At 40.1% G+C, this 18,410-nt stretch overlaps 1 protein-coding gene across 9 annotated transcripts in view; it reads right to left on the minus strand.

The window, feature by feature from the left end:
- Window positions 1–18,410, minus strand: part of CSMD1 (CUB and Sushi multiple domains 1) — a 1,678,033-nt gene that overhangs the window by 79,814 nt on the left and 1,579,809 nt on the right. For all 9 annotated transcript variants that reach the window (XM_053286225.1, XM_053286224.1, XM_053286226.1 and 6 more), the window contains 3 exons: window positions 15,711–15,884; window positions 11,064–11,237; window positions 5,498–5,671 (listed from right to left, as the gene is read on the minus strand). In XM_053286225.1, coding sequence (XP_053142200.1) covers window positions 5,498–5,671; window positions 11,064–11,237; window positions 15,711–15,884 — 522 coding nt within the window. The remainder of the gene's footprint in view (window positions 1–5,497; window positions 5,672–11,063; window positions 11,238–15,710; window positions 15,885–18,410) is intronic.

The following is an 18,410-nucleotide window of genomic DNA, read 5'->3' on the forward strand; positions in this document are numbered from 1 at the left end:
TCAGTGCATTGTGAGACTAGGCAAATGGTTATTTTTAAGTCTGTTATACTGTATTATTATTTTTATTATATTAATTATTATTATTATTATTATTATTATTATTATTAATTGTAAACTGCTTTGGGGTCTATTTGGAAAATGGTATAAAATAGATTAAATAAATACTCCATCAGCCTGAACTGCACCTCTCATTGCCTTTGAAAAAAGTCCTTGTATTTAAATATGCATATACATTGATGACTACTAGCAAAACAAGAATGAAATGAGGCCTCAGTTTAAGCTGGATGGAATATAGAGCTATGCTAGTTGATTTCCCTGATTGCCTTTCACCCTAGGGACCTAGTTGTAAATCAAGGCAAGAGAGCAGAAGGAGATTGCTTTCTCTCAATGACAGCTGCCAAGGGTTACATGGGAAATAAATTCAGGCATTTTGAATTTAGTCTGTTGAGAAAGAAAGAAGGATGCTTAAATCTGCTCTGATGACATTGGAACCTCACTTGGAGTGGATTCAAACCCCTGAGGGCAAAGTGCAAAAAAAAAAAAAAGTGTCACAGTCCTTTAGGCAGTTTTCAGATGAAATGTTGAATATGCATTGCAAAGTACATTACCAGCATTTCATACTTTTTTAAAGGCATTATATAGAAGTCCACTATTATTCTCTTTGAACTTTGATGTCTGGTGAAACTATACCATTTCTGTTGACCTTATGCCACAGAGGAGGGAGGAGTGAATTCTAACAACCCATACTTCCCATCCACCATCACACTTATTTAAATAATTGTGCAGACTTGCTTAATTGCCTTTTTGTCAACATCTATTAAAACCCTAGATTCGATTAAAATGTCTCTGTTTAGTTACCATCACAGCAATTACTTAGTACCAATCACTGGAATGTTCCTCATGTTATACTCTAAAGAGGGTCAAAGTAGATTAGGAAGCATCCAGACTAGTGTTTTGGGTGTGTGTAATGGCAGAAAATAGATGCCTCTAAGAGTGGTTTGCACTACCCCACAATGTTGCACAACAGCTAGTGGGAAACCATTTCCAGGACATATACAAGTTTGTGCAATGTGTTGGCTAGTGCCTCATGTTGCATTAGAGATAATGCAACATCTAACCCAACATGGAACGCCTTGTTCTTTATGAACCCTGCTGCCTATTAAGATCTTCAAGGAAGGTTCATCTGAGGGTGCTGCTGGCTCTCCTGGTGACAACTCAAAGGTGAACCTTCTCTGTAGTTGCCCCAGAGCTGTGGAATGCACTTCCTGCTGAGATTAGAGCTGCTCGATCCCTGTTGGCTTTTAGGAACAACTAAAGACACATCTCTTCAGCCAAGCTTTTTAGCTATTTGGTAGTTTTATCAGTATTTTAATGTGATAATGTTTATATGTTTTAACTGTTAAAATTTCTTGATTTGTTTTATTGCTGTAAACCACCTAGAGACTTCAGTAGAGGGTGGTATACAAATATGTTAAATAAATAAATCTTCTGATACTGCAAAAACTAATTTGGAATGGAGGTTATTTTCTTCACACAACATTCTTTAGCACTGTCTTTGTGCTAGTGAAACAGCAATACACTAGTGCAACACTAGTCTGGCTCCTGCTCATAAAGAACATAGTACTGCCACTGCACATCATAAACTAATGATGAGTTCTCCTCAACCCTTAAATAACATTTGGTTAAATTAACCCTGGGCCTCAATAACACTATAATGTGTTATTCCTCGTCCCACATCACTGTGTTGGAACAGGTGTCAGGTCACAACAGGAGTCCTTTTCCGGTATTCTAATGGGGATGACGAATATGGCTGTGGGTTGGCAAGCAGTGCACAAAAGTCTCTACAGTCTGGTGCCTGCAGTTCCCTACATGTTCTTTATCTATATTTTTAAGATATCTGGAAAAGATAACTGAGTGTACAGTGTGTGTATGCTCTCCATGGATGTTCTAAGGAACTCACTTAAGGCACGGGGATTGCCACTGAGATGCCACCCTCATGTATATTATCTCTATGTTGGATGCTTGAAAAGGGATAAGGTACGTTAGACTTCATATTATGAAGGAACAGTGGAGAACTCAACACAGGTCTGTGATTTTCATCAGCAATCCCATTCTTTGTAATGCACTCGGAATTTCTGAACTGAGTTTTGTGGGAATTAAGTTTCAACACTGCTGAGTAGCTCCACCCAGCAGTATTAAAAGCACAGCTGAATAATTAAGTTTCATGTCTGCTATGCTTGTGAAGTTGACTGCTTGTTTTCACTGTAATGCTATTTAATCTATGTTTAAATTAATAGGAATATAAAAGATCAACAACTTGTAGTTGCTTACACAGTAGAAGGAGATAAATAAGATGAGGTTCATGAGACTCCTTGTAAAAAAGTGACAAGGGAAAAAAGGTGTTACACGCAGCAGAAATGAAATCTAAAGTGATTGTCTTAGGTTCAGGCACAAGCACATTTCAGTTTGAACAAAATTAATTGTGAATTTGAGTGGAGTACACCTAGAAAATTTAGAGCTGGAAGGACTTTGATATGGTTAGCAAAATGTTTTACTTGCACATATCACCAGAAAATGTTACCTACAGTCATCAGCAAATGTTACCTAAGTATTGAATTTGGAGGATCATACTCTAGTGAAATATTGGTAGAATATTAGGGGAAGTTAAAAAATGTTGCTATGATTAGCAAAACTTTGTTTGTGTCTGGTGGGAGGTCCACATTTCTTATCACTTTCTAAGTCAAAATGAATTTATAAAAATTGCTTCTCTCCTTCTCTAATCCACAGCATTATCTACCTATTTATTTGTTTGTTTTTATTTCACCTTTCAGTAATTGTCACAATCCAGACAACAAACTAAGAGACTCTTTTTTTCTTTTTTGTTCTAGCCCTCTTAAGGTCTTCACTGTTGCCACCAAATCAAAGTGTTTTATCCCCCACCCCCCAGCTGCCTTCACTCGACAGACCTCAATTACTTCAACCTTTGAGACATTTTTAATGTCTCAACCAGTGTGCTGACTACAGTGGAAGAGCAAATGGACATGAGGTGGCAAACAAGGTTTCAGATACTGAGGCAAATAAATAATAATGTTAATAATAAATAATTAAATAAATAAAATAAGATAAAATAATACAGTAATTAAAATCATATAAAAGATTATGGGGGGAAACATCAATAACAGGTTTATATAAGAAAAGTTCTAAAATTTCTTTTGAAGCAAACTATAAGCACAGTGGGGTATAAATATTACAATGGAAAAATACAACTAGCTCAACCTATCTATTCTGGTAGACATTCAGCTAATGTTGCATAAAGTTTCATGCTTGAAATAGGGGAGGTGTGATTTTCACTGATCCTTCATTTTTCTCTGCAGCCCTCTGTTCCTCCCGAAAATATGTCCCTGGCTATTGTGGGACCCTCAGGAACATATTTTTTGGGATGCAGAGAAGGCTGCAGAAGGAAGGGGTCTTGGCAAAAATTTCCCTCCCCTGTTGCACGCGCAAAATGTTATTTGGCACATGCAATAATATCAGCCAGTGATATCCTCTTTCAGCCAGGTACTAAAAACATACTGTTTCTTCCAGCACATACATGTCCCTTTTCTTCTCTGTTTTTATTTCTGCTGTTGTTGTTTTTTCATAAGCCTCCTCTTTAGCACTTTCTGTTGTGTCTCTTCTTATTATCTCTTTCTTTTGTCTCATTCTGGAATGACTTCCTCTTCAATTGACCAACTGGATAGCAGTAGCTTAAGCTTCTGTTTGCCCCAAATCTTAAGCTTTGCTTTCCTGGGCTGACCTTTTGAACCTCCTGTGGGATGAAAACTTCCAAAGCTCTTACAGGTACTGACTGTATTTTAGGACCAAAGGAGTCATTTGCAGTTCAACTTTAGGAGCTTCCTAGGACTGAATTTACAAATGACCCTTTTGGACCTAAAATTGACAAACTCCAATATCTAGGCAAAATAATACATTGTTTTTTAAAGTAGTAACCCATAAAACTTTGCTACACTAAATAGAACACAAGCAATTATCAAATGGTGGAAACAATTACATTTCTTCACAGTAATAAAAACCCAGAGGCAGTTCACATCACACCTCTTTATAAAACAGCAGCATACAGCCCATTTAGACTGCTGGTCAGACAGCTTGCTGGGGTGCAAGCTGTGAAGGTAGCCTGATCTGGCTTAGCATTTTCCCATGACAAGAAGGGTTTGTGCGGGTAATTAGTTAAAAAGCACAACCAATGTCCCACATATTCATTCTTTAACACCTGCGGTTAATTTTGTCAACCTTTTCATTGCTAATGCTATTGCTTTCTTTTGAATACTCAGACTGTCTTGGATGTAAGAACACCAGACTCAGTTTCTAAAACGTCCTGTGTATTTAAAACTACGGGGGGGGGACCTCTTCTTTCAAGGGAAAGAAGCGTTTGAAATAGTAATGAAAAAGAAGCATTTGGATGGATTTTTATGACCATGTTTTTCAGGTGATGATCACATAACAGGCACATAACAGGCAGTCACTTTAAGCTATTAACAGGTACTGGATTTTGCCATGGCAGTCTTTTTGACTGTGCAAGCAGCATATGCCCAAGGGAGAAAGAGGTGTTGGAGGTGTTTGGCAGCATGTGAAAGGGGCTATGTAAATCCATGCTTTGAATATTTTCAGACACTGAAAAACTGCCATTAAATTAGCCCAATAGTAGGAATTCTGGGGCTGACTTTGCCACATTTTAGACTTCAGTAAACAAGGAACAATAATATAATCAGCTACAGTGCTTTCTTATGGCTGAACTAGAATTTAGACTGGAAGAGTCTTGATCATTCTTTGGGTTTTTAACTAAATGTTGCCATAGGGGACTACTAATGCCATAGGGAATTAGTGAAACAGTGTGTCTAATCCTTTTCTCCTGCAATATTTCCTTAAGATGGGTGATTCAGACTGAGAAAATGGTAAATGGCCCCACCTACTGATCAAATTGGCAGCCTGCATGGTTATATTTAAGGTGTGTGTATGTGTGGGTGTGTGGATCAGTAGGTCAACCATGGATATGCTGGCATAGTGTATAATTTGGCACTTATACTCCAGAATGAACTCAATCACCACTCAAGTACCAGTTTGTTCAATCCACACAAGAAATTGGCTCTCAGAGCTCCTTATAGCCCCAATCTCCCTTTTCATGATTACAGTTATGTAAGGGAAAGATAGATGCTATGGTTTCATACAGGTCTACCATAGCTGAGATTTACTTACAGTAGCACATGCATCTATCATTATCACCATACATAGAAGTGATTATACCATACTAAAAATTGTACATTTAAAATAAAAAAGGCAAATGGTACCCCTAAAAGATTACTTGTTCTTGGACAGTATCCCTTCTTCAAGGGAAAATAAATTCAATTTTTAGCATCCCAGGAATGGAATTACATCCAGAAAAGAATGGTAAGGAGAGGGTTCTGACTGTATTAGTTAAGTACTATAATTTGTTTCTCACCTCGACAAGCAGGTAAGGAGCTACTCCACTGTCCATTGCTTCGGCACTGTGCTTGGGAAACACCCTGAAGTAAATATCCAGTATTGCAGGTAAAGTTGACAACATCATTCAAATTGAATTCACTGCCATTTGTCACTCCATGAGCAGGGTTGCCAGGATGGCCACATGTGATTGCTGTTTAAGAGAAAACACACACAGCAGGTTATAAGGCTATGCCAGGTACCAGTCCTTTAAAAAAAATTGATTATCGAGTGCTTAGAATGCCTGTAGATTAAAATGTATACTAATAATATGCATCTTTGCCTTGATCCAACAATCTGCTACAGATGCAGACGTCAGATACACATATTGAACTATCTTGCCTACAAAACCTTCCCCATTGATTTCAAAGGAGAAGATAGTAGGGATGTGTACGAATTATGATTCATGCACTGATTCAAAGGTCAGTTCGGGCACCTTTAAGAGTGAGAAGAGTAGGTCCGTACCTGCTCCTCTGCTGTTCACCACAGCTTCCTGCTGCAGCACCCAGCACCCCCCGCATGGGAGTGGCAGACAAATAGCCTCCATGCATGTGTGGCAGTCATTTGCATGGTCAGCATGGTTGCTGACTACACAAACCGCCACTGCACATGCACGAGGGCCATGTGCACTGCCGCTGCTTGAGGGGTGCTGAGGAGCAATGCAAAGTGTGCTGGGGAGCACAACACCACATCAGGAAGCTGTGCTGAATGTCAGAGGAGCAGGTACGGACCTATTTCTCACTCTTAAAGGTGCCAAAACTGACCCACAGATCGTGATTCATGCATATCCCTAATGTTTTCATGGAAATGCTTTCAATAAAATGCATGGGAAAGCTAGTGCACACAAGAACTCAGTATTCATGTACAATGTGGTTCAGATGCGCATCTACATCACTGTGCTTGATACTGCCTTGATACTTAATCCTGTATTAGTATTAGTATTATTTATATCTCACTTTCAACAAAAAAGAGCTCAAATCGGTTTATATATCAAAAGGAATAAGAATTTTAAAAAAAATAGTTCCCTGTCCCAAACAGGCTCACAATCCAATGGAGGGATACTGTTGCTGGGGTTGACACATCCCACCTTTCCATAGTCCTATCAAGTTCTGGAAACCATCTGCACATAGCTGGTGGGCTGTGTTTGGCTTGGTGAATCACAACTTATCTCTGCTCTGGTAATCTAAGTACCGTATTTACCCAAATCAAAGACAACTTTGAATTTAAGACAAATCCCTTAAAAAGCAGAGGTTAAATACAGGTTATACCTGTGTTTACTCCAAAAAAACAGGGCTCTGAATTTAAGACAACCTCCTGATTTCTAATATCAAAAAACTGGAGGTGAAACTAGTTTTGGATTCAGGTAATTACAGTAACACCGTATCCTAAATGTGTGTTCAAGGCAGAAGTTCATCTGAAAACTCAGATTATGTAAAATGAGAACTTGCTAGTTCAAAAGCAACTAAAAAAACTAACACAGGAATCTTCAGTGCAAAACTCATTATTTCTTTGAAGGGATAAGAGACCTGGAATTAATTTTAATACAGGTATGTTACAAACAGAACTACTGTTGATTGGATGGCAGATATTAACAACACACCACATATAACTTGTTCTTAACAAATTCACACAAAAGAATTGTGTAAATAAGAATTGTCAGATTCAGACTCCAGTTAATCCAGCATTCTCTGTCCAAACTGAAACTGGGCAGGCAGACTGTGACAGTGAGGCTGTCCCATATTGTCAGTAACAATAATCTGGTAATCAGAGGCATGGTGCCTAAGAATATGGAAGATCCATTTTTAGGTATTATAATTCATAGCCACTGAGAGATTGGTCTTCCTCCGAGATCTGAATTTGCTTAATAACATGTTAAGCATTTGGTTATCTGACACTTGCGTCGCGATGAATGCTACAATTCAGCGAGCTGTCAGAACAAATTATATGTGGTATGTTGTTGCAACATAAAATTGAGGCTGTCTCCAAACATTGTGATAGTGAAGGACACTTGTGTTTAGATTATTGTCCTTTTCAGCAAATGCATATTCCAGTCAGTCAGCTCCTGTTTACACCCCTCATTACTCTTGACAGATGCTGTTTTTTTGTGATGCCTTCCAGAAACAAAAGGTCTCAGCGCCTGTGTCTAGTCCTACCACATCATCATTATAGTTGTCACACATTGCCAACCTCTTGACAGTTCACACTTTGCAACTGTTGTGTTTGCAAGTAAAGACAAATCAGAAAAATATTGCAACATCAATGTTACTTTATTCCTCATCTCCTTAGGAGCCTTTATACTTTAACCCCATTGCAATAGCTGTATATTGTGTATCAAGATGGTTAGATCATGTTGTTAAGGAATTCATGGCTCTCATATAAAGATGGCCTTAACAGAGTCCAGTGCGATTGAATGATAAAATGATTCACCATTTCAAGGTCTGTTTATAGCTTAGTTTTGGCAACAGTGTGATCAAGAGTATGATCAAGGTTAAAAAGCTTTACAAATGTAATATACAAAACTATGAAATAACAAGGAGATCAGATATAAGGTAAGACATAAAATTCAAAATATATATGAGAGCTTAGGTCCAGAAAGTGGAATATTGATTGCAATATAGATACAATTAAAGATGATAAAAAGTTGCATTGATTGATTGTAACATCAAGTTGGTATTGACTCTTAGTGACCACATAGATTGATTCTCTCCAGGATGATCTGTCTTCAACTTGGCTTTTAAGGTCTCTCAGTGGTGCATTCATTGCTGTCATAATCGAGTCCATCCACCTTGCTGCTAGTCACCCTCTTCTTCTCTTTCCTTCAACTTTTCCCAGCATTATGGACTTCTTGAGGGAGCTGGGTTTTTCCATAAGTATGATAGTTTGAGCCTGATTATTTGTGCCTCGAGTGAAAATTCTGGATTGATTTGTTCTATGATCCATTTGTTTGTATTTCTGGCTGTTCATGGTATCCTCAAAAGTCTTCTCCAGCACCAAAGTTTAAAGCGTCAATACTTTTTCTATCTTGCTTCTTCAAAGTCCAGCTTTCGCATTCATAGAGTGTCATGGGGAAAAACATTGTCTGAACGATTCTAATCTTTGACATCTTAGATTTACTGTATTTAATTGATGAAAAGCTAATGAGTTAATTAACTATTTAGATGCACATCTCAAAAGGGACACTGGGAAACCAAGCATACACTACTTTACTAAATACTAGGTCTGCTAGAAAGGAAGAGGAGTGGTAGCACAGGCACAACACACCAGGGTTGGATATGGACCTGGAATTCTCCAGTGTTCTGGATCAGGATAATTACATGGATACTTCAACATAAGAACAGTTCTGCTAGATAAGGCCTAAGACCAATCTAGTCCAGCAACCTGTTTTAAACCGTTGCCCTCCAGGTGGCTTTGAGAAGCTCACAGACAAGAGGTGAGGGCCCTCTCTCCTGCTTTTGCTCCCCTGTAACTGGTGTTTAGAAGCACCTTGCCTCTGAGGATGGAGGTGGCCTATATCCACCAGACCAGTAGACACTGATAGACTTGTTCTCCATTAATTTGTCTAAACTCCTTTTAAAGCCATCCAAGCTTTGTGGCCATCATCACATCCCATGGCAAAGAAGTGTCATCATGAAATTCTTTCTGCTTCATACCTCTCCTCTTCTTTAGTAATTGTAGCAATATTCCCCTGCCTTCTGCTACAAGCCATGTTCCTGGTATAATTTTGGGCCATTGATGGTATCAAAGTTATTTTACTTTTTCATCAATATCAGCAATGAAGGATGCCTCCGATTCAAGAAAGATGCCTCTAGTTTGTAAAATTTGGTTTCTTTCATCAGTACTCGAAAGAACCATGTACCCAAAGCTAGCCAGGAAAAGGCATGAAAATGAGCTGAAGAGCCTTTTCTGTGCTTCTAGTTGTGATTGAGCTTCATGTGTCAATTTGAATTCAAGAGCACCTTGTCTGCAACGCGGTCCCATTTGTGGTGCTTACACATGCACAGGAGTGCAGGCAATGCTCCAGCAGTCTTCCTTCCTTTGCACAGTATGCCAGCCCATGTCCCTTGTTATATGGTGATTTGTCACTCTGTTCTCTCCATATATATGTACAAAGGATTCTGGGACTTTTAGTTCTTGAGAGAGTATGTCACACAAGGTAGCATAAATTCTTCTGTATCTCAAACTACAAGTTATAGAATTAGCTGCACAAACACACTCTGGCTGGCTTTAGATATAGCATGGAACCAAGGGTCCAATGGACCTATGGTTCTGCACTCCCCCTCCCCTACTCTTCCATCTGAGTTTGGACATTTGGGAGAGTGACCTCTCTGCAGTCAGTGAGACTACAGAGAAGCGGGGAAGCTGGCTGTGCGGACTTCCTTCTTGACAGAAGGACAGCCAATCAGGCCGGAATGAGGGAGGAGCTTCCTTCCTCAACTCTGGTCCCATCGAGCCCAAACTGCAGTGCCAGCATCCGAACGTAGCACTGGCACCACTAAATCAGTTAAGGGTGATGAAACTCCACTCTGACCAATGTTTGGCGAGGGAAACTGCAGCTCCCTTTTCGCTCTTAACTCTGATTTTCTGAGTTCTAACATGCAGCTTTGGAAACCGGAGGTGAAGGGACCTCTGGTTTCCCAGTAAGTCTTAACTTGGCCTCTCTATATAAAAGGGCCCTGGTCTGGCCAGGCCAGCAATTCATGGTCCAGAATGTTATTTCTGCTTGTCTCCAGAAAATCTCAGTGGAGACCTCTATTGGTAGGACATAACTTTTCATTAACATTGTCAAACTTAACCCATCATTTAGACATAGGGTTTTTCCCCTCCTGGTAACAGGGTTGCAGCCTCAGTTGGAGGCCTTGGGCTCTCTGGGCCCCTGCAGAGTGACCTCCCCAACATATGCTTGGGCCTTGATTGAATCATCTACTTAACAAAAACCTTTGAGATTTCACTAGATGATTTTTGTGCACCCACATAATAATGCAAAAATCATTAAACAGTTTTAGAACTCCAAGGTAGTAAGAACAGATTATAATCTAGAATTACAAATAGATTAAAGAATGACATTCTGCCATTCAAAATTATTATAGTGCTATGATCTAATCCTTCCAGTAGTATGAAAAGCAATAATGAACATTTTAGCCACAAAAGTTTGCGGAAGCCATAAAATAACTATTTATGATATTTATATGGTGTTTTAAATAAATCATAGTGCTTCCCTTACATTATGTCAGTAACCCAGACAATAAACATGTAAAGTAAGTTACTGTATTGTGTTACAGAATGAGCTAATATTTTAAAAGAGCGAGTTAATATTTTAAAAGAGCACCTCCCAGCTCATGCTCATAACACTGAACTTGCTGTATGGTATAAAGCACAGATCTAATGGAGCATTATCATCTTTAGGACTTTGAAAATTCTACTAATATATAACAACAGCGCAATCACATGCTATGTCAATTGACTATTGTCTATCACTGTTTGCCATCTAAATGCCAATTGGCTTGCAATTGTTCAGAACAGAAAAACAGGGGAAATGTGTTACTTACAGACACAAACTGGTGTTTGCCCAGACCATTTATGATCTTGCAAGCATATCCGAACAGATGTGCCAACAAGTCGAAATCCAGGATTACACTGGTACACCACAGTGTCACGATAACTGAAGCCATCCCCACTAATGTGGCCATTTACAATTGGATCCGGAGAACCACAGTGTCCAGCTAAAAGAAAAGAACACACACACCAGGAGACACAGTTAAGAAAATTCACTTAAGTTCACATGGAAAATGATCATCAACAACTGATTAGAAAAATGTTCTATAAAGACTGTGTTACTTCTTTGGCACCCTACAAGACTTATCTGCCAAGCTGAAAAACCCTGCTGCTGATCCATTAATCCTTTATTTACAATATGTTGTCCAATGAACATGTATTTTTGAATTTATTAAAAATATGATTGTAAGATTGCAAGGCTATTTGCAATTATACACGCATAGGTGCTCTTTGTAATTGAGAAAATGTGTACATTTCTCTATAAGGGGCTCCTCATGTTGGATAAGTGATGAACACTGCCTGATTCTCTAATCCATGTACCTTAGACAAAGTACAGATTTAGGGAGCATAAATTATAAAAGGAAAGTTGTATATTTACAAATAATATAAGCTGTGTAACAATCTTGTGTAGCTATGTGTAGTAGCTATATCAAAACGGATACATGTTTTGATACTTCAAATTCAGCTAGTCCAAATTCAGGCTTACATATATTGAATTCTTTATTCATGTAGTTATAAACATAAAAAACTTAAATGAAATGGCTATAAATGAAGCTAAGCTTAAAACATAGCATAACTCAGGCTGTCTGAAAAGTACTAATTTGAACATGACGTAATTATGTCTATCTGAATGAAAACCTAACTGCCTTCTGCATGTGCCATGTGATTCATTTCACTTACAGATCATATCACTTAGTGGATTTAATGATTTCCTATCATTTTAAACCTGGTTAAATTAAACGCCCCAACTCCTCACCAACGGAATGAGCAAAGCAATAAAACACCAAATATATGTAATCTTCCAATCAAGCCAAATTATAAATTTTAAAATTTATAATAAACTATGCTTTCAGAAACCTTTTTTTTAAAGTGTTGAACTGGTTCAAGGTTGGGTCAGTGAAGAATTATATACTGTGCTATGCTTAACTCTGGAATGTGCTCCCTGCTTAAATAAGAGCCTCCTCATCTCTGACAACATTTAGAAAGTCTCTAAAGATTTAATTATATTAAAAGTTTTAATTTCTGTTTTAATTTGTTTTATGTTGCTGTAACCCACCCAAAGACTGAGGTTTGGGGTGGTGTACAAACAAACAAACAAACAAGATGCAGCCAAATACATGTTGCAATTCTCTTTTCAAATGATCTGCAAAATATATTGGGTCTCCATAGGGCATTCATATAGGTAGTTCATTTTCACATTAAATTCCAAGGGAATGAATCAAACCTGAACCCAAAAAGCAGTTCAGAGAAATTTTTGTCAGTGAACTAGTACTGAATCCAAACCTAAAATATCTTGATTCCCCTGAAGTGGAATGGAACCCCTAAACAACAAATGGTAACCGTTTCAAAGAATGTGAATTAGGCATTCAGCTTTCAGTTATACAATTCATTTTTGCTTTGTTTGTTTTTTTAATCCTGTGGGTGTGCAATTTTTCCTGTACACTTTAAAAACAAATTAAATAAGTATTTTATGAAATAATTTATCTCAAGTTAGACAATTATCATTGTATCTGTTTGAAATTATTCTGCATACAATGGCTCTAAACTAGCTCAAAGTATCTGAACTGCTTACTGAACCACTTTTTAAAGTTAGTGGCCCACATGTTGTGCAGTATAGCATAGGCAATGCTGATCTGCCCATGCTCTTGCAGAAGCCTAGCAAAGTTCTGGCAAAGTTGTGCTTTTGTGCAAGAGCACTATACTTCAAGTAGTGCACTTGTTAGATTGAAAACATGTTGTTTGCCAGTGATAAGTTTCCGATACAGGTGCACTACTTGAAGTATTTGTGCAACATTGCCAGCACTTTTCTAGGAGACGGCAGTAGTGTGGGTGGATTGGCACTGTCCACATAATACTGTGCAACATGTGGACCAAACCAAAATTGGATATTCAGATAAGAAGAATCCCAGAAGCATTCCTACCCACTCACTCATTCCAGTTAGACTAAAATAGAACATGGTACTCAGTGGTTTATTGTGGGATTTTGCCATAGTGTGAAACCATTTCCCTCCCCACTAACACAGATTATGAAGTGCATGTTTGCACTGAAAAAACACTGGCCCACTTGATGTGCAACTCAACACTGTTGTTTCCGTTTGGCTGGTGCTGCTGTGCATGTGGAAGCCATCCCAGCAGAGATATAGAAGAGCATAGTTGTACAACTGCTTAAAACAGCAAGCCTGCCATCATACAGAAGAACTTACATAGTTTCCAATGTAAGTAGTGTGGTTCACGTGGGTTTAAGTAATTGCATAACTGCACTATTGCGCAACACCATTGAGGCTGCTTCCACATGTGCAGCAATGCCAGCTAATTTGGAACACTGGTGTTGTCTTGTGCATCATGCGGGACATTTCTAAAAACATTCTTGGAAAAAAAGAGAAATTCTTTCCGTGAGGTGTTTGATCAATAATTAGTAAAATATGTCACAAAAAGAATCTTGATGTGATCATACATATGATTAAGTCCACATTGCTTTTTTTGCTGTGTTTTATCAAATGTGTATCTGGGCATCAGTAGATTATCACAGAGGAATAATGGTTACAAATGAAATGGAATTAATCTTAGTAATTAAAATTCTCCTAGTAAATCAGATATTTCTTTAGAATTATCCAGGTAAAGCAGAATTCCCAAAGAGTTGTTTGTTCTGCCATACTTTGTGCAAAGTTACTGATACATTTACGTTCTATTGATTTCAGTGATATTGCCCCATGACTTATAGTGTGCATAGGATTCCACAAACATTTTCTGTTAAAATGGCGGCAGATATATCTCTTAGATATGTAGATTAGGGGTGTGCAAGCCAGCTCAGAATTGAACTGGCTCAGCTCAAAGGTGCATGCTTGAACCGAATCAGCCCCAAAGAGAGTTCTGGCCAAACTGGCCAGTCCGATTTCACGTCGAACCAAGCCCAGCTCGAAAACCTGTCTCACAAGCCGGCTCGAGGGACTCGACAGGTACACTTGTAAAGGGGAATCCAGCAATGATCCCCCTTTACAAGTAAAGTGTTTTTCTGATAGTAAATGTGGGAGTGGAGGAGGAAAAGGGTAGTCTTTGGGTAGACTTTACCTTTAAAAACATGTCGCCACTGCTGGCCGTGGCAGGGACATTGGAGGCGGTGCGTGGGCTCATTCCAAATGACAGGCCGGGCAGGATGCGACCTCACTCGTGGAAAAGCCCAGAACAGGCCGCAGCCAGCTCAGCCTGGCGGCTGGGAGGAGAGGAGTCTGATCGAGCCTGAGCCTCCTGGGGTGGCCTGAATCCAGTCCAGATTCAAGCCAAACCAGGAAACCGGTTCCATGCACATCCCTAGTGTATATATAGGCAAGCATATATTAACTAATGTTCAAAGCAGGCCTTGATTTTTTTAATGTTTATTTCTCTCTCTCATTAGATTATTTACCATTGAAATCCAAACTGTTTTGTGAGCTACATATTTGAGTCAAAATGACTGACAATGGCAACTAATTGATTGCCAGAAAATATTAGTTTAAAAAGTAAGAGGAGCTGGGAGGGCAGACTTACCCATCTAGTCTCTTTGCTATAACATGCTTATGGTAATGACAAGTTACTGCTCCGTAAATTCAAATTGGGAACACACATTTAAACTGACACAAATTATCCTTTTAAAAAGATCTATGTTGTGAATATTAATGGTTGGGGCTATATCCATATATATTTTAGAAGCCGCCAGTTATTGTCACATAGGGCGGCTTCAGTGGCAAGTAAGAAGAGCTTACTCTGGTTCCCAGCAAGTGCATGCTCCCAGTACTTTTGCCTGTGCTGTGTTGTCTAAATCTGCCACATGATGTCAAGGTTGGATTGATAATGTCAGGTCCCTCCACTGCCTGACATTCTCTGTCCAACTTTAAATTAAGACTGTAAATGTTGGAAAATTGCCGAGTGGCTGAAGGAAACTGACACTGTCAACCCAACCCTGGCAGGTTCAGAAGAAAGAGGCAAAAGTACCAGGAGCGGGCTCATCGGGAACTGGAAGTTCCCTCCTGCTTACTTGCAGCTGTTAATTGTGAAGTCGGCCATAATAATGTCACCGCCAAGGCTGAGATTCTGCCTGCCATGGGGAGATCACTATAGGCAAGTTGCGTTGGGTGCTTACAACTGATGGGAGATCCTTGCCATAATTATTTTGAGAATGGAATTCACAGAAGTTTGAATGATCAATGGATGCTTCGCCTCCTTTATATACCAGCCCATTTACAGGTACTTCCCTTCCATTTGTGTTCAGAGTTACAGCCAAGTTACAACCAAACAAAAAAGTATGTTACCAAAAGTTACCAAAAACCTAACTAGAAAATAATTTACTAAAAATATACAAACTAAACTTACAAAACTAAAATCACATTCTGTACATGCCCTTTTCAGATTTTTACCCTCTGATAAGATGCTTTATATGTATTTACCGAGACACTGTGTTTCAGTGCCACTCCAAAGTCCATTCGCTAAGCATTCTCGCACGTGAGAACCAACTAATGTATATCCAGTGTTACAGGTGAAGATGGCTGTGGCTCCATAAACAGTCAGAGTGCCAATTTTATTACCATTTGGTGGAGACGGAAGACTTCCACAGGAGATAACTAAGAAAGTAAAATACAGTGCTTACAATGCAGCAGGAGTAAGAGGTATCTAGAGATGCATTTTGAACCCTGAAGAAGATAATAGAAATGGCTACCAACTTGTTTTCCTTTAACTTTGACAATATTTACAGTTTTCTAGGACCCAGACAAAGTCAATGGTTCATGCCTGGTGAACTTCAGTTCCTAGGGCATGATCCAGCTGTCAGTTGCTGGTTCCCCCCCCCCACTTTTTCATCTGCTGAAGTTCTTGGTAAGGGAAGCAAGGCATAAGTAAACCTCCCAGAGAGGCAGGTGGTCTGAGGAATCCTCCAAGTCTCTCATCCCTTAAGGGCAGAGGCGTAACTGGGGAAAACGGCGCCCAGGGCAAGCTCTGCCTCTGAAATTGTGCCCCCTGGACCCCCCGCCCCCCAACATCCTTACCCTATCCTTGCCAGCTCGCGCTGCCACTACCTGCGCCCTGGCCAGCGGCCCGACGGAGTCATCGTGTGCCCCCTGGGATGGCTTGTGGGGAGTAAGCACCAAGGTCGTCAGCCCCCCTATCCTTTAGCGACCGCATGGCGGTGGCGGGCGGATCGCCAAGTACAGAGCAACGCCGAGGCCTGCCGTCTGGCCCGGCGTCGCTTCCCAACTGCGAGGCACGCCTGCGCAGTTCATTCTATGAACTGCGCAGGCGCTCCTGTGCTGTTGGGAAGCGACGCCGGGCCAGACGGCAGGCCTCGGCGTTGCTCTGTACTTGGCGATCCGCCACCGCCCGCCACCGCCGCGCGGTCGCTACAGGATAGGGGGACTGACGACCTTGGTGCTCACTCCCCACAAGCCATACCAGGGGGCACACGACGACTCCATCGGGCCGCCGGCCAGGGCCCTGGTAGCGGCGGTGCGAGCTGGCAAGGGCATGCGGCTGCCGCCCTGAAAAAAAATTTTTTTGTGGGGAAGGGGGTGATCGGGGGGGGGGGGGTCATGGCAATTTTTGGCACCCCCCCACGTGACCCACCAAGTTGCACCCAGGGCACGTGCCCTGCCTGCCCCCCTATAGTTACATGTCTGCTTAAGGGCTCTGAGCAGCAGTTTACCAGAAAGGCTAAACCTCATAATTTATGGAGAAAAAAAATCTTGCATGGCCTAACATGGAGAACCCTTGAATAAAAGAAGCTTCAATAAAAGCTCCTCCCACATTCCACTGAATGTAATAATGGCTGACATCCTGACTAACCCTGTGTGCATGCTCCCAACACCAGTGTGCCTGTAGCTCTAGTGCCTGCAGCTCTAGCTCTAGGCTAGTCCTCGTGTTTCCAAAGTGCAGGTAGTTTGGTGTAAATACTTCTATGCTTCTCCTAGAAGCACTCTGTCAGACTAGAAATAGGTCCCTGAGGGTCAGCGACTTGTTTACGGTCTAACAGAGTGCTTCTAAAACACCAGGAGACCCTCAACAGATTTGTGCTCTTGCACTACACTTCCAAAGCACAGGGAATAGCATAAGGGCTAGCACTGCATGTGCACTGATGTTTGGAGAATGCCAACATTAGTCAGGAGGCCAGCCAATAATAATAATAATAATAATAATAATAATAATAATAATAATAATAATAATAATAATAATATATTGAATATGAATATGATGAATATTTATATACCACTTTTCAACAAATGTTCCCAAAGCAGTTGAGAGAGAGAGAGAGAGAGAGAGAGAGAGAGAGAGAGAGAGAGAGAGAGAGAGAGACTGCCTGTCCCCAAAGGGCTCACAATCTAAAAAAAGAAACATACCAGCATCAGCTACTGGAGGGATGCTGTGCTGGGGATGGACATGGCTAGTTGCTTGCCTCCTGATAAAATAAAGAGAACTGCCACTTTTAAAAAGTGCTTCTTTGCTCAATTTATATTATCATAATACGAAAAAATGGACTTAGTTGCCAGCTAAAGTAAACAGTTAAAAAAGAACTAAGTGCTGGAAAGGATCTATAGTCTCTAATTTTGCACAAAACTGTAATTGCAATAGCACATAAGCATTCCATTGCATTGCAGCCATGTGACATGTTTTCTCACCTCTTCAAATAGAGAAGTAGGAAAACAAAAGATGGGCAGTTATTTTAAACCATTCAGTGTAAGTTAATGTTTTACATCAGATTTAAGGGTTGCTGCCAGATAGATTTCTAGCCACTCCCTCCTTTTGTAAGTTTTGACCTTCTCTGATAATAAAAAGCAATGGAAGTTTTCACACAACAAATTCCATTCTTTGCCCATGCTTAACTCTGTAGTTAAGGTCCCAGAGTTATTTTAGGCATAACTGAGAGCTTGGAGCCATTCCCAATTGGATGTTTGTCTTTTTCTTTGGACAGTTAATCACCCTTGCCCACCAATGCCAGATTAAAAAACTGGCTTTGAAATCCCAGGCCTCTGTTCCATAAAACCAGGGGCACTGATCCACAGAAGTGCAGGTAGTTCAGAATAGACTATATTGCATTTGCGGAGCATTGTAATAAATAGTTTAAAGGCCTCAAATATTTAATGCAATTTAAATTTCCCAAG

Source organism: Hemicordylus capensis, chromosome 1, assembly GCF_027244095.1.
Source record: "Hemicordylus capensis ecotype Gifberg chromosome 1, rHemCap1.1.pri, whole genome shotgun sequence".
NCBI lineage: Eukaryota > Metazoa > Chordata > Lepidosauria > Squamata > Cordylidae > Hemicordylus > Hemicordylus capensis.